Source organism: Gopherus flavomarginatus, chromosome 1 (assembly GCF_025201925.1).
Source record: "Gopherus flavomarginatus isolate rGopFla2 chromosome 1, rGopFla2.mat.asm, whole genome shotgun sequence".
Classification (NCBI taxonomy): domain Eukaryota; kingdom Metazoa; phylum Chordata; order Testudines; family Testudinidae; genus Gopherus; species Gopherus flavomarginatus.
The window spans coordinates 128,975,775-128,998,420 of NC_066617.1; the positions used below are offsets into that span (position 1 = coordinate 128,975,775).

A 22,646-nucleotide genomic window follows, 5' to 3' on the forward strand; every position below is an offset into this window, starting at 1 on the left:
GGTGGAAATGGTTGAAATCTTGATGGAATTCCTCAAGGACCTCCTTCCCATGGGTCCAGATGATGAAGATGTCATCATTGTAGCACAAGCAGAGTAGGGGCATAAGGGGACAAGAGCTGAGGAAGCGTTGTTCTAAGTCAGCCATAAAAATGTTGGCATATTGAGGGGTCATGCGAGTACCCATAGCAGTCCCACTGACTTGAAGGTATAAATTGTCCCCAAATCTGCAATAGTCGTGGGTGAGGACAAAGTCACAAAGTTCAGCCATCTGATGAAGTGGATTCTAGCCCACGAAAGCTTATGGCCAAATAAATTTGTTAGTCTCTAAGGTGCCACAAGGACGCCTCATTTTTTTTTTTGTTGATACAAACTAACATGACTACCACTGAAACCTTTAAAAAGACAGTCACTTAGTTTCTCTGTGCATCAGTTCCCTCTCTATAAAACAGGGGTGATGATAACATCTTACCTGGTGAGGATAAGTATATTTAAGATTGTGAGGTGCTCAGACAAAGTAATGGGGGCCACATAAGTACAACTGATCAGTAGATTGCATTATGATTCTCTCCCTGCTTCTAATCATGAGAAGTTCTGCAATAATCTTTACCTGAAAGTTTATAGTTTGTGCCCAGTGGAATGCTTCAAATACAGTACAGCACAAAATATAGACGCATGATTAATGTACATTCAGGCCTTCTGCTGTCAAAAGTTCATTTGGCCCCATGTACCCTAATTCTGTATTTTTCAGTATTTTGATCACACAACAAAATACAATTGCATGCAGTAATGTACTGTTTCACGGAAAACTGGAAAAGTACACAAAAGGCAGCTCACTGTGCTATTTTTAGCCTTTTTGAAGTCCACAGGGTAAGCTTTGACTCCCAAGAGTGGTAAGTGAGGAAAGGACTTGCAAAACCATACAGTAAGTCACATGTTTTGGTTTATTATCCTTCTCCACTATAAAATTCATCAGTCTCAGAAAGAACAGCATTTGGGGGATCAGGGGGGCGGGGATATCAATCTTTTATTTTTTCCCTAAAACCATTAACATGTACCATCTCCCTATGCACTGTCAAGATAACAATGCACAACTGAGCTGCATTTGCTGAAGTCTCAGATGTGAGCTCTTGAGGACTGGAAGCAAGGCTGTCTTGTTAAAGGATCCCTAACTGTGGAACTTAGGCCATGGCTACACTGGCACTTTACAGCGCTGCAACTTTCGCGCTCAGGGGTGTGAAAAAACACCCCCCTGAGCGCTGTAAGATACAGCGCTGTAAAGCCTCAGTGTAATCAGTGCTGCAGCGCTGGGAGCGCGGCTCCCAGCGCTGCAAGCTACACCCGTAAGGGATGTGGTTTACGTGCAGCACTGGGAGAGCTCTCTCCCAGCGCTGGCGCTCTGACTACACTCACACTTCGCAGAGCTGCCGCGGCAGCGCTTTGAAATTTCAAGTGTAGCCATACCCTTACTCCCTCTGGTGGTTTGCCTTAATCTCAGTGGATCAGCCTCCAGGGCAGGGTAAGAGGCGTATCTGATCAGACAAGCTTATAAGGCAAGGTATTGTCTTCTCTTTCCTTAAGTCTTATTTTCTGGTGGGTATGTGGCTATTTTGGAAAGGCTTAGCATAGTTCCCCAGTGTGAACAGTTTCAAGAGGAAATTGTTTTTTCCATGTTACTCATGGGGATGTAAGCATTAAGGCTCTTTGAATACAAATGAAAAGTAATAGCTGATTCAGCCATGAAAATTTTGCTACGACACCAAGACAAATCGCTATCTGCTATGGACGGAGTGCACTGCTCTTGGAGCAAAATTCTTTGCAGGAGGTGAGGAGGAGGTAAATTCACTCTCTGTGGATGGGCTGTTTTTGTGAAGAGAAAGGTCACTGCTTTGCTACTGTTGTCTTTGTCTTGGTTTGATTGGGTGTTTTTTTTTTAAACCATCTAATAGGCTGCTTAGAACCTGGGCAAAATGTTCTTTGTGTGTGAAATGTGTTGAAATCAAAACAGTGTAAAATCAAAACACATGCACTGAGAATACATCATATTTCTCATATGTGGCTTATCTACCATAAGAGAAGAAATTGAAGTATTGTTGTCTGAGACATGGAACTTAAGAGTAAAATCCAAATGACCCAGAAATATGTACCCATCTCACTACACACAAAATCTTCTCTTCATCATTAGGAGCTTTATATTCAAAATTAAACTACCTGGTATATCCTGATTGTTGATAATTCTGCTAGGTACTGCAAAATGGATGACCAGCATAACAACAAAATTAATCTCCATGATTCATTTTAATATAAAGTAGCATTAATATCAAGAATGAATGATAAGAAATACGAGAGAGAGGAAACTTTACAACTATACATGAAAAATTTGTCAAGACAGATGGATTTTGAATAAGTTTAAAACCTCTAGCCATGGACCAATTGATGTGAAAACCAGGGTCCAGTCACCATGACTCTAAGGTGCATGTAAGATCAAAGGGGCATTTGGAAACCTAGATGTTCAGAGAAGAAACAGCTCTGGAGCTAAACAAGGGGGATGTTAGCAGATACAGAAAACAGTAAGCACTGTAGAGAGAATAGAGTCGATTCCACTCCCACTCTCCACCTCCCCCGGTGGTATATCTCATTAAACATTACCTACTTCCTATCACACCTTCAGCTGCAAAAATGCTTACTGACTATAAAGGGCTGGGATCACAGGCGGGAGGGAGAAAGGATGAATTGGACACTTGAAACTGACTGTAGTCAACACATGGACTGCAACAGGCCAGGATGAGTGTCAGGAAAAGCGGATTAAATTTCTATTATGTAACTTCTGTTTCAGAGGCAATGTAACACGTGAGGAGTTAAGAGTTATAACATTCTGCTGAAATTCTAGGGCCAATATTCTATGCCATAATGAAATTTTTATTTTTAATATTAAAAGGGAAGCAGTACCTCTTCCGCAAAGCTGTCTTTCTTATCCAGCATTTCCCGTAACGTCTGAAGAATTTTAATGCAAAGCTTTTCTTCTTTCTCCATTAGCTTCTTTGTGTGATTAATTAACCTTAAAGTAAAACATTAGCCCTTATATAGAGTATTGCACCTTATCGCCAAGCCAGACAACATGCACATTATACAGAATTGTTTGTTTGTTACCATATTTTTCCTGAAGGAAATACAAGTAGACCAGGTAGGTACCATGAAAAAGAAATGGGCCCCAGCCCAAACTCTCTTGGCCTTTGAGAGTGTTTGGAGTCTGCACTGAATTTTGCTGCAGGTGCAGCTGAGTAACGAGCAGAAGGAGAAGCCTTAGAGGGTTTGAAATCCAGACCAGGATCCAAATTCTGCCACTTGGGCCTATTTTTTTCTAAAAATTATTACGTTACCTGCAGTGCCCATTATTTATCCTGCAAACTTCAAAAAGAACTTTAAGTTTTATGGTAGCAATAATACTTATTCTACAATTATCAAGTGGTTTCCACCCAAAATGATCCAAAGTAATTGACAAAAATTTTGTAATAGAATCACTTTGCTCAGCACAGAAATGCAGTCACCTCTGGACGGAATGCAGCAGCTGTTTAAGTGCACATAGGAACTGTGCAGGGCAGTTTAGGGCAGGAAGTAAAGTAGAATTCTGCATCCAAATAAAACTGCAATAGGAGTTTAGGAAGGCAAAACAATATTGATCAAATCAGAATTAAGCAAAAACACTGGAGCTAACATACATATTCTTGCATAAAGCGTCATTTATATCTAATCCAAAAGAGAGCAACAGCCACAGCACCATGCCCCCTATCATCATGCTGGGTTCAGTACTAATATCACTTCCTGCAGCATGCCAGGATTTCTTTGGAAGTCTCCCATTCAAGTGATGACCAAGCTTCTGAGATGAGCTCACCATGGTCTAAATGTAAGTCATATTATTATTAACCATAATTTTAAAATGACTGCATATTAATAGTGCCATTTATATAGTATTGCAAAGTATCACTGGGCAATAGCAGATAATTTAAAAAATAATGTATTCCTTGTACACGATAGGCCAAATCCTGCAGTCTTTACTCAGTTAAAATTCCCATTAACTTCCAGTGAAACTTTTGAGATGGGGGAAAAAAATGCAACCTTTATTTATTTATTTTTTTAAACATATGAAGTATATAATGCTCCCTGTGCAGAATATGCAAAAAGCTGAGGAATCAGGAAACCTGCCAAATTTTCAGTGCCCTCAAGTTACCTCTAAATTATGCAGTTCCTCAAGGGCAAATAGGGCATCTCATTAAAGGACCAACCAAGTAAAACTGAACAGCTTTCTTCCAGTGCCCAAACTGCAAATAAAACCAACCTGTAATTGAAAACCATGCAAAGGCACCAATGAAATGTACATTTAGAAGAGCTATTTCAGAGTTTGCAATTTAAAATAAAACCAAAGGATTTAGTTAGTTTGTCTCAAAAGGTAGCTCAGCATGCCCCCAAAGAATATGAATTAAAAACACACACTTCTAACATGGAATGTCTGAGACCTTGCAATGTATTTGGGGGCAATTTAACATAAATGGCGATTAGGAAAACAGAAATTTGTTGAGATTGTCTTAACTTCAGCAAGCTGCAAGGGTTTTCATTTTAATCATGTCACACATACAACTCCCTTACTAAAGGGACACGTAAACTATGTAACAAAAAATATATATAAATAAAGGTTACCAGTGAGACTTGGGCTCCTAAGTGCCTTTTGTCAATGGGACTTAGGCACGTCTCAAAATGTTACTGCTGAAAAAACTATTTTTCAGAAAAAAATGAACAGAACGCTTTCTGTGCCACTTACTTGGACAAGAAAGCACCACATCTTATTCTTGCATCACTCCCCTCAGGAAAGAGAAGTTCAGGGCTATGTAATACATCCACCAACACTGAGAATTCAGCCTGCATCATGGGGGTGAACTGCTGTTCCAAGGAGGAGACTACATCCTAAATAAAGAAGCAGAAGGTCAATTATGGCAAAAGCTGGTCCAATCACACTTGAATGACTTAGTTGACAAATTTCACATTATGTGAACGAAATACCGGACAAATATTTGTTGTCATTTGTCATCCCGCCTCCCATCAACCCATGATGCCAGTCTTATCACCCACTTGTTACAAAGCCTGGAGGTGCTTGTTTGGCATTCTCCTTTGCTGCCCATCACACTAGCCACAGCGTCCCACAAAATTCCACAGAACTACCTAATTGCCCTCCTTCAAAACTCTCCTAACCATGGTGCCTACAAAACACTTGACAAGGTTAGGAAACCAGTGTGCTGAAACCACTGCCTTGCATCTTTTTTTCCCTTGTACTCCCGTATCTGTCTGTCTGTATCCACCTGTTGTCTCAGTCTTATACTTACCTCTTGTCCACAAGGCACAGCAATGTGCACTGGAAGGGTGTGACTTCTAAAGGGTGCCAATGTGTTTCATGCTAAATGGTACAGGTAGATTCTGCTGGGGTGCATTAAAGGTTCCCTGGTGCACGTAAACATAGCCCTCTTTCAAAGAGCACCATGTTGACGTGCATCAGGGAACTTCCAGTTTGTGCCAGCAGGTCTGCCAGACCAGTTAGTGCACAACACGCTGCCACGTTTTAGAAACCACAACCCTCTAGTGTGTGTTACTGTACCACGCCAATAAGATTCTAAGCTCTTTGGAGTAGACAGTGTCTCTAAAGCCAGTACATCTCACATCATGGGATGATCTCTCAGCACAGGGGGATCCTCCAGTGACACAGAAGCACTGTAGCGACTCCTAAACCACTCTTACCATTTTGCACCTGCAGTAGGGGCGTGGTCATGAGAAATAAGGCCTGGCTGGTCTTGCTATGCTTGGCAATCATAATGGCCCAGGGGCAAAAAAATCCCATTGACTCCTGTGGGAGCTGAATTAGGTCATAGGAGTGCAAGGCCCAAGGTGTTGGCATCCCTTTGATTAGGTGTATACAACATTGTGATGGTCCGATCAGGGTTCAGGGGAGCAATCCAGAACAGGGAGGGGCTGTGTCACCACTAGCCCTGTAATCCTGGGTGCCTCACAATGTTTTGCTGCTCTAGCTCCCAAGCTGGGATGCTCACATCCAGGAAGAGGGATGCAGGTCACGCTCTGCATATCTGGGTGCTTAGACAGCTCTGGCTCAGCAGCTCTGACCCCAGCAGCCTGTTTACACTCCCCAACCCCACTTGGGCTTCCACCAGCTTGGTTACAACAACAAGATGACCCCAATACACTCCCAGTCCCAAATTTCCCCCAGTGTGCATTATTATATGACACCCTTTAGACAGAGATTATAACAATAGCGAGTTGGGATATACTGAGCTGTTCAGGCCAGCTGACACTCACTGCTAGATATCAGAGTGCTCCTTGCCCTCTGTCCTTGGGTGGTTCTTACTGTCACGAACATATCTACACAAAACACATGGTCACAAGCACAGCATCAGGCATTTGCTATCATACCTGTAGTTTTTCAATGATATTCCTGTAATCCCAGGCAGGCCCTCCAAGAGCTTCCTTAAAACGAGGTCCACTGCGGGCAGACATTCTCCATCCCATGGCCGCTCTCTGCACCATGTTGGAATGACTCTTCATGAACAAGGTATTTACCTGGCTGTCTAAATCCACCGGAATTGCAATCCCACGGTTCTTTGCTTTAAGCAGAAGACAACATTTACAATAAAGAATGCTTTTGGGTCCTTTGTAAATCATTTTGGGTGAAATCCAGATCTCTCATACAAGGAGCCTTTTGCCCTTGACTTCAGTGACGTGAGGATTTCTCCCTTTAACAATAAGGGCCAGATCCTCACCTGGTGTTAATCAGTGTAGCACTATTTAAGTTAATAAAGCTACACCAATTTATACCAGCTGAGGATCTGGCCCACGATTCCTTATTTCTCATAGGTAAAAAGGTATATCTCTGCTTTAACAAATTAATCAATTGAAATGATTCAAATGAAATCAATTACAAAGACATTAGCAACAGCAGCAAAATTAGCGATTATTATTTCAGTAGCTACTTATAATCCATTTGAGAGTAAATTTGGAAATTCTTTTTAGTTTTCTTAGACATAGATATGCATGTATCCCATATATCCCACTGTTGCCTGAATGTTTTATGCACTTAAACTACTTAGACATAAAAGGACTCCAGATTGGTTTGTTCCCCCCACCACACTTCTACCCTTCATGTGATCATATTGTACAATGCCTGGCACAATGCAGTCCTGATCAAATGACTGAGGCTTCTAGGTTCTACCACTACGCAAAAAAGAGTAATAATTAATAAATAGCCGAAGAGCTGTACAATTTATGTTTAGGTTTGAAAGTAAGAGACAGAGAAATCCTGCACCAGTTTCCACAAGGCACCGATAGTTCAGCTAATGCCATGTTAATTGTGCATGCTGAATGGCCTTTTCAAAAAAGGGGAATGCCATAAATAATTCCGATGTACTGTCTTCTACGTAGGAAGTCTGTGTTACACAGATCCCTCCATGCTGCAATGGACCAGAGTGGCATTCTTTTAAGTGTCAGTGTGGAATGTTTGAGGTTCAACAAATAATGTCACGTAGACACAGCAAAAATAGGGGACAGATTTTCTGACATGTACTTGAAAAGTTAGGAATCACTGCCTTGCTGACTATTAGTTTTATTTACAACTACTTAATTTCCATAGCACAGTGTCATCCTTAATAAACGTCTGAGTAACAGAAAAAATATTCTAGATTGCTAGTGTTCTTCAGGTAAATAAACCAGTAACTAAAAGCTGCCTGTTTTTCTTATTACACCAACATTACCTTTGAAGTAAGTACTTAAAACCTGAGTGAGCAATTCTGAAGTGTTTGATTCCTTTGATACTCAAGGTATTCCCAAAGCATTTTGTAATAAGATTAATGTTTTCTAGCATAGTTAAGTACACATTACTGAGAGATAGAACATGCTCCTGATCCAGCAAAGCATTTAAACACATGTGCAACTTTGATCATGCGAGAAGTATCACTGGGTCTGATCCAAACCCCACTGAAGTCAGTGGGAGTGTTTCTGTTGACTTCAGTGCATCTGCATCAGCCTCAAAAGTACTACATAGATAAAGTTGTGCAGGCATTTAAATGCTTTATTGTATCAGGGCATATGTTGGTATCGTGGGGTGGTCCCCTGGCTCCTGCCTGAAGGGGTAAAAACAGCCTTGGAGAGGGCTGAGGCTGAGTGAAAAACCTGGGCTGATTGGGGGGAAGCAGCCTCAGCTGGGGCCATGCCCCAGTCAAGCCACAGCTGGCCCTATAAAGTGGCCGGTAGGCTGGAGCTAAGTTAATCTCTCTCTAGTGGTAGAGAGGGATGGGCCTAGGAGCTGAGCAGGGGACCTAGAGTGGAGCAGGGCTGAGGGAAGGCCAGAGGGGCTGGGGAGCTCCAGCCTGGAAACCCCCAGGCTGCAGGCCTTGCTAAAGGCCAGAAAAGGTACTGGGGTTGCAGAGGGCAGCCCAAGGGTAGGCAGAGGCAGCAGGTCCAAACCCTCCTTACCAATTATAGAGCAGTCTGCCCCAGTGAGCAGGGGCTAGATGGTGACTGGCAGTAGCCCAAGACTGAAGCGAGATGGGGATAATGGGTTGAGAGTTCCCCAGGGAACAGAAAGACTGTGGAGTACTGCAGAGGGCATGTCATGGTACAATTCCCCACTCTGAACCTTAGCGTCCAAAAGATGGGGTACCAGCATGAATTCCTCTAAGCTCAATTACCAGCTTAGTACCCGTAGCGCTGCCACCAACCAGGAATTCCAGTGCCTGGTACACTCTGGTCCCCCCAAACCCTTGCCCAGGGACCCCCAAGACCCAGTCCCTCTGGATCTTAACACAAGGAAAGTAAACCCTTTCCCTCACCGTGCCTCTCCCCGGCTTCCCCTCCCTGGGTTACCCTGGAAGATCACTGTGATTCAAACTCCTTGAATCTTAAAACAGAGAGGAAAATCCACCTTCCCCCCTCCTGCTCTCTCCCCCTCCCAGACTCTCCCTGAGAGAGACAGTAATCCTAACACAGAGAATTTAGCCTCTCTCTGCCCCTTCCCTCCTTTCTGCCCACCAATTCCCTGGTGAATCCAGACCCAGTCCCCTGGGGTCTCACCAGAATAAAAAAAAACAAAACAATCAGGTTCTTAAACAAGAAACTTTTAATTAAAAAGAGAAAAAAAACAGTAAAAATTATCTTTGTAAATTTAAAATGGAATAGTTACAGGGTCTTTCAGCTATAGTCACTGGGAATACCCTCCCAGTCTAAGTATACAAGTACAAATTAGAATCTTCTCAGCAAAATACCAATTTGAACTCCTTTCAGCCAAATACACATTTGAACTTCTTCCAACCAAATACACATTTGCAAATAAAGAAAACAAACATAAGCCTAACTTGCTTTATCTACCTCGTACTCACTATTCTGGATCTATAAGAACCTGTATCAGGGAGATTGGAGAGAAACCTGGTTGCATATCTGGTCCCTCTGAGCCCTCAGAGTGAACAACAACCAAAAACTAACAGCACACACAGAAACTTCCCTCCCTCAAGATTTGAAAGTATCCTGGCTCCTGATTGGTCCTCTGGTCAGGTGACAGCCAGGCTTACTTGAACTTGTTAACTCTTTACAGTCAAAGAGCTATAAAGTACTTCTGTGCTATTAACTTTTCTTATCTGTTTATGACAGGGCAGAACCCTGAGAGAGGCGGCACCGGGGTCCGGGAGGGACACTGGTGCCAACACCAGGGCCAGTGGCAAGCAAGACACTGGCCTGCAGAGGGCGCTCCTGAGTGGACAGAGCTAATTCCCAGGACAACCAGCAGGAGGCACCACACTGGTGAGTCATTGCCCCGTTACCGTTGACAAGGACAGTGCATCTCTGAAAACCAACAGGGACCTCCCCCTCTCCCCAAGTACCATATTGCAATGCCAGCACTTAGAATAAACCCAAATCCTGGTATGGAACTGAACCAATGATATTATGGACTAGAGCAAGATTGCTCTACCTTCCACATCCCCAATGCTGCAGTGGGACCTATTAGTGCTGAGACCCATTGATTTCAGTAGGACTCTGCAAGGCTCCACACTAGCATATCCCAATGCCTAACTCGTGCTTGCATCTGGAGCACAGGCAGCTGAGCCAAACTGGTGCAGGAGGTGCAGCTCCCCTTGAATAGACTTGCATCTCTGGTAGACACTTTCCTTAAAAAGAGTTTGCCTTGGGGAATTAAGAAGTGGTGGTGTGCCAAATATGAGAAAATGCATTTCCCAGCAGCTGCACAACCCACTTATCGCCAATGTCAAGAGAAGTTGCTTTCACGTGGCAGCCCAGTTTGCACTCTTTCTCTCGCTTCTATTTGTTTTGGAGAAGGGGTACGTGGTTATTAAGAGAAAAGCACAATGTATGACTGGCCATTATTTGTAGTTATTGTTTCTCCATGTTATTCTACCTGGATTATTTTTTCCTATCATGTAAATCACTGGAAAGTTATGGGATAATGCTAATTTGCACTTAAGTATTAGGTATGCAGAATTCCAATATACCTTAGAATACATTAACAGTGGAGCATGTGGTGCAAGAACCCTTATACTTCTACATCCCCATAGATATTATTTGAAGTTAACAACTTCCATCAGTGTCTGAATAGCAGTCAAGGGCTATGATTGTTCAAAGAGTCGCAGCTAATTAAAACTATCACAAAGAAAACCAGAAAAAAAATGCTCCTTTGTTTTGAACAGTTCTTATATGTATAATTCCATTTGTAATTAAGAGTTGCATTGATTGTCAAAGGGCATTGCTGAAATCTAAGCTATAAACAAAGGCTTTGTCTTCTTATTTCCTTGCAGCTTGTAGAAAGTTTATCTTTCATTTGTTTCACATTTCATTATTTAAAACAACATGAAACATATTTTTACATTTTGGAAAGCTGACGAACAAATGTGAACAAATATTTATTTTTAAATTTAGGTGTTGTAGGCAGCTTTCCTCTTCAAAACGTGTCAATCTCCCTTAAAGTATGAAAATAAAATATTTAAAAGCATGTTTGTTTTTGCTCCACTTTGGAATACTTCTGGAAAACAGACAAAACTTGCAAACCAGGGTCAAAATCAAAAGAAGATGAGGCCAGAAACTGATTAAATCCTGCACTTGGGGTGACTGATTTGCAGGACGGGGAAAGGATGCAATTGATTGTGAGACTGCACAAGCAGCTTGGTATGTCACCTGTGTACCCAGCCACAATCCCACCACAGGGGACTAGAACATATGCTCATCTAGAGTGTAATTCACTCATATGCAGATGGTCAGTACAGGCCTATATACCATCTCAGTCCCACTTCTGCACCAGGCTGAATTTCACCTCTAATAACTCAGGGTGTGCCTCACTGTCTGAGGAAGCATGGTTTGCTGGGAAAGAGATGTGACTAGATCCCAGGATGCTGCACACACAAACTCCCACTAGCAGAGTGGTTCTCTACAAGGGTCTCAGGGTCCCCTGGGGAGCTGCAAGCAGGTTTCAGGTGGACCTCCAAGCATGGCCGGTGTTAGACTAGCTGGGACCCAGGGCAGAAAGCCAAAGCCCCACTGCATGGGGCTTAAGTCCGGGGCCCTGAGCCCTGCCATCCAGGACTGAAGCCAAAGCCTGACCAATGTAGCTTCATAGAGGGGACCCTGTGGCATGGGACCCCAGACAACTGCCCTGCCCTATCTCTAGCCTGGCTTTTATATGCAGAAAACCAATTACTGTGGCACTGGTGGGCTGTGGAGCTTTTATAGCAGGGCAGGGTGGGGCCTCAGAAAGAAGAAGGTTGAGAACCCCTCCACCAGTGCACACACATTCCCACTAGCAACACACACAGTCCAGCACCAAGACCAATGCGTAAATGGTGCCAGCTGAAAAAAGTGATGCTGACAATGCATTTAGCTAGGCCAATATGTAAAAATTCTGGAATGGTTTCTTGTGAACTCAATGCATCAGTTTCTCTGCTCTCTTCAATGCGCAAATTGCTTGGGTATATAGGCAGAATGAGACCCAAAATAAAGAGTGCGCATTACATTCACTATAAGCAATAGCTAAATTCAGGTCCCATGTGCAGGTAGGCAAAGTGAGGGGTTTTTTACCCACGAAAGCTTTTGCCCAAATAAATCTACTAGTCTTTAAGGTGCCACTGGACTCCTTGTTTTTGAAGTCAAAACAACACTCTGTACTCACTAGCAACAGGGCTAAACCTGGCCTGGAAGCCGAGTGTCTATTTTTGAAAAATAATATGTACATGTAGGTTCTTTCACAGAACCACAGAAATTGGAATTAGACCGGGCCTATTACAGTAGGACATCTATTCCATTCTCCGGCTGGTGAAGGATTGATCCGCCATCTTGCCTACGTCTACGTCCAATTTAATTTTCAGAATTTCCATGGACGGTGCTTTCACCATTGACTTCCCTAGGAAGATTATTCCTCAGACTAAAAACTCTCACTGTTAGGAGGTTTTTATCCCATTATCTTTTACAGTGATTATGCCCCCTTGTACCACCCTAAACAATCCCGCTCCCTCATTACCAGTACCTACAGCGTGTAAACAGACAGCTACTGTTTTCACCCACCCAGCCCTGTTGCCACTTAACTGAGCAATACATATTTAGTTCAATTAATCTCGCTTCATAAATCAGTCCTGCCAGCTCCTTAATCATTTACTGACTGCTTAATAAATAAATCTGGTTGGAAAGACATTGATGGTAGCAATGGTAGGAAGTCTTACAGGAAATAAAAGCTTTGTGTAGACAAGGCACAAGGCTGCCAATCTGGTACCTTTCATTGGCAGCACATATATTTTTTTTCCAGCTGAAAACTTAAGTTAAAATATTTATCATTCCACAAAAAGATCATCATTGAATTTTTCTTGCAATTAGGGAAACACAAACAGTTAAAATAGAATAAAAATATGTGCTTTGTCTGAAGTGTATTCTCCCTGCTGTCAGAAATGTAACAATATTATAATCATTTAGTTTGAACTAAAAAAAAAATGAAAATGGAAGATGAGTTTTCTTCCTTTTCCATTTTGTGAAAAACTAAAGTGGGAAGTAAAATGAAGTCTGCTGAGGTGAAGGAATTATTTTAGGACAGTCCATCTGTATGGGTATTAACACACAAATAATCATTTCAAAAAAGAGACAATAATATTGAGCCGAGATTCCAAGTTTAATGTTCCCTATTTGTAACTTTTTATGGTAGAAGGAAAACACCTTACAGCACATGTATGCAAACCTTACAGGTTTTCCCCAGATTCTATATACCATTATAGTGGCATAGCTTTGAGCTGAAATAGAATTCTTATAATTAGCATCCACTGCTCCAATAAGATGGGAATTGGAATTCTTTTTGTTTCTCTCATACAGCATCTTACCACCTATTGTCCTAGAACAGAGGTTGGCAACCTACGGCACGCGTGCCAAAGGTGGCACGCGAGCCATTTTGCCTGGCACAAGGCTGCCGGTCTGGGGTTCTGGCTGCCAGCCCCACTCAGCATCTGCCAACCTGGGGTTCCGTTCACTCAGCTGACAGGAGGCTGAGCAGGGCCGGCGGCCGGAACCCCAGACCAGCAGCAGGCGCGCCCCCTGGTTCCCCCCTCACCGCGTTTGGGTTCTGCGGCTCCTGGGAGTGTGAGCTGCCGGGGCTCGGGGCCCTGAGCCTGCTGTGGGAGGGGCGGCAGCAGTGGCTCACATTCCCGGGAGCTGCAGAGCCCAAGCACAGTGAGGGAGGAGCCGGGGGGTGCACAAGGACCGCCGCCCACATGCATCCGCTACAGGAGCCCCCCACCCACCCGCTCACCGCACTCGGGTTCTGCTGCTTCCAGAAGTGTGAGCTGCCGCCGCTGCCCCTCCCGCACCCCCACTCTCCCGCTGCCAGCACTCCACGTGGAGTTTTGCCTCCACATGGAGCCAGCGTCTGACCAGCATGGGCACGGTAAGGGGAGTCCCAGGTGGCAGTCAGGGAGCAGGGGGAGGGTTCGATGGGCCAGGAGTTCTGGGGGTCCTTTCAGGGGGCAGGGAGTGGTTGGATGGGGTGTGGGAGTCCCCGGAGGTCTGTCTGGAGGTGAGGGGGGGTGGTTAAGGGTTGGGGCAGTCAGGAGACAGGTAAGGGGTAGGGTCCTGGGGGGAAGCTGGGGGGGGGGGGGAGTCTCAGGAGGGGGAAGTCAGGGGACAAGGAACAGAGAGGCTTAGGTAGGGGGTGGGGTTCTGGGGGGCAGTTAGGGGCAGGGTTCCCAGGAGGGGGAGCCAAGGGACAAGGGGGGGGTTCTGATGGGGGCAGTTGGGGTGGGAAGTGGGAGGGAGTGGATGGGCACAGGGCTAGGGCAGGGCTCTCCCCTCTTTTCGATTGTTGAAATATGGTAACCCTAGGTGGGCGCCGGGCTGCAGCCTGGGCAGGAGAGGAGGGAGGGTCACGGCTGCTCCCCGCTAGCGGCACTGCCATCTTTGCAGGGCAGCTGTCCCCCTGCACCATGCCGGCTCCACCATGGCTGGGGCCTGCTGCTGCTGCTGCTGCAAGTGAGATGCTCTGGCTCTCTGATGCCTACAGAAGGCAGCTCCTCCCCGCCGAGCTGCTGCAGTGGCCCAAGCCCGGCAAAGCCAGTGAGTGGACTCGGGGTAGGGGCCATTGGGGTGGAGAGGAGGGAACCTGGTTTGGGAAGCAGCCCCTGGGCATGGCTGGCCCCTGGGGTCTATAAAGGCTCCTTGGGATTTGCCCCACAATTAACTAATGTGCAGGGGTGGGGGGAGGGGGAGAGCAGGCGTGCAAGGTGGAAGTTTCGCCTAGGGTGCAAAATATTCTTGCACCGGCCCTGCCCCAGGGGATGCGTGAACCCCAGGTTAAGAACCACTGCACTAAACTCACAAGATCTGCATTTTAATTTAATTTTAAATGAAACTTCTTAAACATTTTTAAAAATGTGTTTACTTTACACACAGCAATAGTTTATAGACTTATAGAGAGAGACCTTCTAAAAACGTTAAAATGTATTACTGGCATGCGAAACCTTAAATTAGAGTGAATAAATGAAGACTCGGCACACCACTTCTGAAAGGTTGCCGACCCCTGTTCTAGAATCTGAGTTGGTAATGACTGACATCGCTTGGCTTGGAAGTCCTAAAGAAACAGACCAAAAGATTTGTTTGACCTTTGCTATTGTGAAGTAACAAAATGTAGGGACTGATCCTGCCACTGCTTACTTGTGTGAGTAATCCCATTCATTTCAGTCACGATGTTAATGGTAAAGTCATGTTCCTGCTACTGAAAGGTCCTTACACAACGTTCTCTGTCTGAGATGCAGACAAAATGCATACAAGGAATATGGCATAAGTAAAACCTTTACAATAAAAAGCCATAACAAAGACCTTTATAAATAGATTAGCAGACATCCTGTGTGCAATGTAAAATTGCTGTATAAAAAGCCTCTAGAGCCAATATCTTTGATTCCTTGCGGGTGGAGAAATACAGAACTAATAGATACTTTATAGAAAATGGGGATAATATATTCAGGTTTAGCCAGAATGTAATTCAATATATTGCAGTTCCTTGATCTTGTAGCAGCAGAGAAAACATGTGCTGGAGTATGATGCACTAACAGTCATTACTTAACAGCAACAATGCCGGCTATTTGAAAGGGACCCTGGAACATTGTTTAGCTTGGAAATTAAGAGTCTGATCCCACACCATTGAATCAATGTGGGTTTTGCCATTAAGTTCAATGGGAGCAGGATTGGGCTCTATTACCCTGACATGCTTTTCTTTACCTGAGTAAATCGGCACACGTCTGGATTGTGGAACATGAGAAAACAGTAACCAGAAAGTGGTTGCCTACTCCCCAGTCCCACTGGGATGAGGATGGGTGACATCTTGCAATGTTACCCCATGGAAAACTGGATATTTCACAAGATTTTTTGTTTGGTTTGGTTTTTTTGGTGCAAAGTCAGGACTGGCCTCAAGCCCTGCAGATTTTTTAGGGCAAGTGTTCCCAAACTGTGGTATGCATACCCATAATAGTCTACTCGGATGAAGCTTTAAAACTGTGAAGGAATTTGTTATATAAATTAAAGTAGTTAATTTACTTCAAGATGTGCCAATGAGAACACAGATACACAGAGCCCTCACCTCCAGTCACTGTGCAGAACAGGTTCAGTTGCCCAGCAACTGTCCAGTCTAACTGACCTCAAAACTTAGGTGGGTTTTGGTTGTATATGTTGCATTATAACTGTACATAACAGTGAAATATGGACAAATGGCTAAAGACAGGTAGCATTAAGGAGCACACACCAAGTATCAGTGATGAGAAGGGTAGAGCCTGAGGAAGGTCTGCAAAAGGAGATAAGTCCTTACAGCTCCTTTCTGAACTGAAGGCAGGTAAATCTGGCTGGAGACAAAAAGTAGTAAGTGAAGCCTGAAACTCTCATGAAGTTTTTCCCTGGTAGTCAAGAGGAGTTGAAGTCTCAGTGCAATAAGAAATTAGCTTTTGCACCTTGCCTTTTGTTACCCTAGAAGATCAGATACATTCCCGCAAGGCTCATAAGATGACAGATGTAACTATCTTAAACTCTTAAGGCAATACTTACATCCACCTGCCAGCACTGAGCAGAATGTACATTTCTTAAAACTTACTCTGAAACAGGGCTTTTAAAAGTGTATTATCACATGGATCTTTGATATCCTGGAAACTCTGTGCATGATCTTTGTATCTGCTACAATACATTTCCGAACCCAGGGCTACCACAAAAGGAAATAAATAAAAATTATGTTTGTTCATTCAACACTACACTACATTTATTTTCCAGCAAAAACTTCTGGTCCCTGCTATAAATCCGCCCAATACACCTTTGGTCTGAAATAGGCAAAATCTTTTCAGAATTTTCAGAAAAACCATCCTGTGAAACATGAAGGTCCTGACATTGAAACAGTCAAACACTCAATTAAAAAAAAAAAAAAAAAAAAAAGATAGGAGAGTGCTCACATATCTAGCCTAAAGTCAAGCCTGGTACGGCTATCTGTATTAACAAAGAAATCTTTATCTTATCTCTTCATGTGGACATGCAGCAAAATTTTGTGCTTGATGGAGCAGCATACAGGAAAAGGAGTACAACATACATTATCACTAGGGATCAGATTTTCAAACATGCTCAACAACTGCATCTGGGGGCAGGATTTTCCTAAAGAGTTCAAGCTCCTATCTAGGCAACAAAATAAGCACCACAATGGACACTTCTGAGTACCAAATATTATGAAGGTGCCTAAGTAAATGCTGAGTTCTTCTGAATATTTGGCTTCAATTGTGGGTGCTGAGCAGTTGAAAAATCTGGCTATACTTAGCTAAATAGTGCAGTGACCCTGTGCAACCCCAGTGGGCCAAATCCTTAACTTACATGGGTACTTGATGTCAATGGGACTATATACATGAGTAAAGTATGTAGGATTTGCTGCACTGTCTTCAACAGGATCGTATAGCAATTATATAAAGGCAGAATTTGGCTCACTTAGTTTCCCTTACTTACACAGCTAGTCCTTCTCCAACAGGCCAAGTTCTGTCTTCAGCTACCCTCATGCAAATCTACAGCTTTCAATTTGGCAGTGTGAGCTTCAGTTAGCTTAGAATCAGACTCAAACTCTGCACACAACACCAGGTTTAAATCTTAGCTAAATGTATATACAGAGCTATTAGCGGAAAGCTCTAATTTTTCCCCACCTTTGCTTTCACTTGTTTACTCCTCATCAGAACTCCTCCTCATCCATCACTATCTTTTAGGTGTGCAAATACAGCAAGATAACAACAAACAACAACAACAACAACAACAAATGCTTTCATGCATATTTTAAAACCCCAAATACTATGTCCCTGCAGATTGGGAAATTGGCACATCATCGCCAGACTATGGCCCTGACACATGGCCCTCAGTCAGGGGTTGGTAAGCTTTCAAAGAAGAAGAGCCTTTTTTTGTTTTGTCTTTGACCAAACTATTGTGAGAGCCACATCAAAGCCACACGCAAAAGCTACTTGTAGAGTTGGAACTTATCAACGAATAATGATTGAACATATTAAAGTTATTACTACTCACCAATACTTTTAATGCGACTTTTGCCATTTGAATATGACTATAAACAGGAGGGGATTCCAGCCTAGGGCTCAGGATTTGGATGCAGGAGGAGGTGGGGGGTCTGGAAAGGAGTTTGGGTGCAGGAGGGGGTTCTGACCTGGGGTAGGCGGTTGGGATGTGTGAGGGAGTGCTAGGTGCTGGCTCTGGCTGGAAGGCGCTTACCACAGGCAGCTCCAGCCCAGTGGTACAGCAGTGCTCAGGCAGGCTGCCTGCCTGACCTGGCCCCATGCTGCTCCCAGAAGCGGCTGGCTGCTGGGCATGTTTCTGTGTTCCCCTGGCAGGGGGGCGGCTCCGCATGCTGCCCCCAGAACCATCATCACAGCTCCCATTGGCCAGTTCCTGGCCTATGGGAGGTGTGGGGGTGGTGCTTGCAGGCACTGGCAGCACATGGAGACCTGCTGCTCCCTTTCCCCCGCCACAGGACACACACAGACCTGCCAGCAGCCAGCCTCTTCCAGGAGTGGCATGGGGCCAGAGCCCTGCAGTGCTGCCGGCCAGGAGCCACCTGTGGTAAGCGCCTCCCAGCCAGAGCTCGTACCTCACACCCCCTAAAAACGGTTGCCTGCAAGGGGGGCAACCAAAGAGCCACAGGAAGCTCTGGAGCTGCAGGTTGCTGACCCCTGCCCTAAGTAGAAGGTAGTATGGAGATTCCCTGCCCTAGTAGGAGCTGCAGGAGGGATTATGCTTAAGGAAGCCCCTAAGAAGGATACAGTGTGAGGCTCCTCGGTGGCAGCCCAGCACCACTCCACAGTAGTAGTAGGAGCCATGGCTTCATCTCTTCCCCATCCCTTTGGGTGAAGCTAGCCTTGAGCATCCATTGCCCTTGAAGGTTTTCAAGGGCTTTAGATGCAGTCAGCACATGTGTGAGAAGCCAAAGTATGAGGGAGGTTCTTTGAACCATTCTCCTCTCCCTCATGTACCAATGCAAGGGTTAGCTCAAATCTGGCCCTCTGTTTTATTGGATTTACAGTTTAGAACAGCACAATCTAACAGGTTATTTTAAATATCTCCATGCAATACAAGATATATATGAGAAAACGGAATACAATAGATTACAGTACAATAGAGGAATGTAGGAACTCCACAAGATATGGAAAAAATCCACCAATATGAAGAAAACTCAAGGTCAACTTCACATCTGCTACTTGCAGAACATAAGCCTTCCCGGAAAAAACAAAAAAGAGAGCCACAGACAAGAGAACACTAAATCTTTTATGTAGATATGAAGTGGCACACTGACTTAAGCAGGCTGGATTTTGACTGTAGGTACAGATCTGAACAACTGGTAACACTAATCCACGAGGGGACATCATGACACAAAAATCCTTCAGCCCCCTAATTCCTTCCCTGTTTGCTCCTAGTTCCCAAAGGTAGTAATCTTCTGATGGCCTATACCAGGAGTGCAGAAGGGGAGCAGAGAATGGCTATTGCCAGGAGTGAGCATTAGTCATATGAGTTAAGGGTTTGTAGGACTGGGTCCTTTACTTGAAGCTGTAAAATCAGCGATATAAGGAACAAAGAAAATATTCAACTTTTTAAGTTCTCCTGACAGATGGATCCATAATTAAACCAGTTTGCACAACAAATAAAAATTGTACACTGCTAAACTGCTAGACTAATTCACACAAAATGTTAATGAGATGCTTTGGCAAAAGCATTAAATGAAAGTACTGTAAAATAAATCTGAAATCTAAATTTAGAGAGTCAGTTGTTGCAATGTTACAGATGCAGCAAATGTCCAAGAGACCATCTTAGAGTGGTGGGGTTATTTACCATAACTTAAAAAAAAAAATTAAAACAACTATATCTATCAAGCTTCTAACATCATGATTCTGTCCCTCCCTTCCCTTCTTATTCATGTGTCCCCAAGTTGTCTAGCTGCTTTCAAAACTACTCAAAGTGTGTAGTGCCACAAAATGGGGTTAGAATAACAACACTGATTGGGCTTGCTTTGGCTGAACAGATTTCAAAATAGAGAGAGTTTGGAAAATGTCAATCAAAATGGCTCATTTTTAGAAAATATCTCCATCAAATCATCTTTTCGGCGACAAAGTAAAAGATTTTAAAATAATGTTTTTGTGGAAATTGAATCCTAAAACTGAACCTTGCCAATGTTAGCTAAATATCTGTGAAAGTTCTTCTTTAGGATTAAACTCCTACAGAAGAAAATTTAAAGTCTTCTCCTTTGACACAGACATGATATTTTAAACCCTTTTAAAATTTCTAGTTGTTACGGATTAATTATTTAATAGTTTTTTTTTCTGGAGCATTTACTTGTTTGGGGCTAGACTGGGGATACTTTTGCGGGTGAGCATTTATTCACACAAGTAGTCCCATTGGTTTCAAAGCGAGTAAGGGTTGAATACTCTAGCCCTTAATGAATTCTACCTCAGTACTACTAAATTATGTAATTGACTTAAGGACCAAATTCTGATTTGGAGTATGTGTACAGGCAGAGCAGTAAGGATCCACTGTACACCTTTAGGCAGGCTACCTGGACCAGGATTGTGAAAGGGTAAGTAAGGGCACCTGCTTATTCCTTTCCCTGAGCAGGAGAGTAAAGAGTGGTCAGGGAAATTCAGGGTTTGATTTCAACTCACTGGCCAGAACAACTGAGCTAGCATGAGAGTCAAGCGAGGAATAACTTAACGTCTCCCAGGAGCAAAAGGGAACAAAGGAGGGAATGTTGGTTGATTGGTCCACAATTCCTTCCCTGGGATGTTTCCAAGGATGATACAGCTATACATCATCTACTACTACGGGCTGTGCCTTACCACAGAATGGAGTCTACAATGATTAATAGGGCTCTACCAAATTCACGTCCATTTTGGTCAATTTCACTGTCATTAGGTTTTAAAAATCATAAATTTCACAATTTAAGCTACTTAAATCTGAAATTTCACAGTGTTGTAATTGTAGGGGTCCTGACCCAAAAAGGAGTTGTGGGAAGGTCTCAAGGTTATTGTAGGGCGTGGGGTTTGCAGTACTGTTACCCTTACTTCTGCGTTGCTCCTGGTGGTGGCGCTGCCTTCAGAGCTAGGCAGGTGGAGAGGGCCGGCTGCTGGCTGGGAGCCAAGCTCTGAAGGCAGAGTCGCTGTCAGCAGCAGTGCAGAAGTAAAGGTGGCATGGTACAGTATTGCCACCCTTACTTCTATGCTGCTGGTGGGGCGCTGCCTTCAGAGCTAGATGCCTGGCTAACAGCCGCCGCTCTCCAGCCACCCAGCTCTGAAGGCAGCGCAGAAGTAAGGGGTGGCAATACTGCTACCCCCTTAAAATAACCTTGTGAGCCTTCTGCAACTCCCTTTTGGGTCAGGACCCCCAAATTTAAGAAATGCTGGTCTCCCCCATGAAATCTGTATGGTAGAGGATAAAAGCACAAAAAAGACCAAATTTTGCCAAGTGGGGAGACAATCCATGATGCATTTTTCATGGCCATGAATTTGGTAGGGCCTTAATGATCATGAATGCCTATGATCTGACACATTTTAAGATCATTTCTATATGAGAAGATGATGTCATATTGTATTAGCGTAGACAGGAGCACCGCCAGCTTTTTTGGTGCCCCTGAAATGCGGCCCCCAACAGAGGCGGCAGAAGGTCCCACCCCCAAAATGCCGCCCCGACATAGGTGGCAGAAGGTCCTACCACCAACGACCGGGGTGGCTGAAGACCTGGCCACCATGGTCGCCGGCCCCCATATGTTAGCGCCCTAGGCAACCGCCTAGGTTGCCTAATGGGTTGCGCTAGCCCAGAGCGTAGATGAATACCACCTGCTTGGAGTCCGATTCTACTTTCATTTACATCACTGAACACCACCGTTCACCTGAACAACCCCATTGAATGGGACAGATTCAAATGGGATATAAGTGAGGGAAGAAATGAGACTTGAAAGTCAGAGCTTCTGAGACCTACATTGTGAAATTCATGGAGGATAGGTGCATCAATAGCTATTAGCCAAGATGGGCAGGGATGGTATCCTCAGCCTCTGTTTGCCAGAAGCTGGGAATGGGCAACAGAGGATGGATCACTTGATGATTACCTATTCTGTTCATTCCCTCTGTAGCACCTGGCATTGGTCACTGTCAGAAGACAGGATACTAGGTAGATGGATCTGTGGTCTGACCCAGTATGGCTGTTCTTATGAAATTATAACACAATTTTCTAGTATCAGTGCCTTGATTTCCAGGATGCTACAACCCAAAAAATAATGGATCCCAACTCAGGCTTATTTAAAACACAGTAAAGAATAATTAAATAAAAATTTGGCACATACCCACTTCGGCCAAAGTTTTGATACACGACTCCACTGAGGCTTTCTGTGCAGGGTTCGGCCAGGTACAGTTGTAAATTCTAAAAGCAGACTGAAGCAGTTGGATAAAAACTGGCTGATGTGTCTGAAAACAAAAAGGTAAACAGCTAATTTTAGACTGAAAATCATCCTTACAATTACCCTAAGTTATGCGCCACATAAATTACATGCATGACTTTTAGCCTCTATACTC

General features: G+C 44.0%; 1 protein-coding gene across 1 annotated transcript in view; it reads right to left on the bottom strand.

Annotated features, from left to right (window-relative positions):
* Positions 1–22,646, bottom strand: part of ITPR2 (inositol 1,4,5-trisphosphate receptor type 2) — a 366,766-nt gene that overhangs the window by 151,494 nt on the left and 192,626 nt on the right. Inside the window, exons 34-37 of the mRNA XM_050967887.1 lie at positions 22,418–22,538; positions 6,469–6,659; positions 4,814–4,956; positions 2,947–3,055 (exon numbers count right to left, since the gene is read on the bottom strand). Coding sequence (XP_050823844.1) covers positions 2,947–3,055; positions 4,814–4,956; positions 6,469–6,659; positions 22,418–22,538 — 564 coding nt within the window. The remainder of the gene's footprint in view (positions 1–2,946; positions 3,056–4,813; positions 4,957–6,468; positions 6,660–22,417; positions 22,539–22,646) is intronic.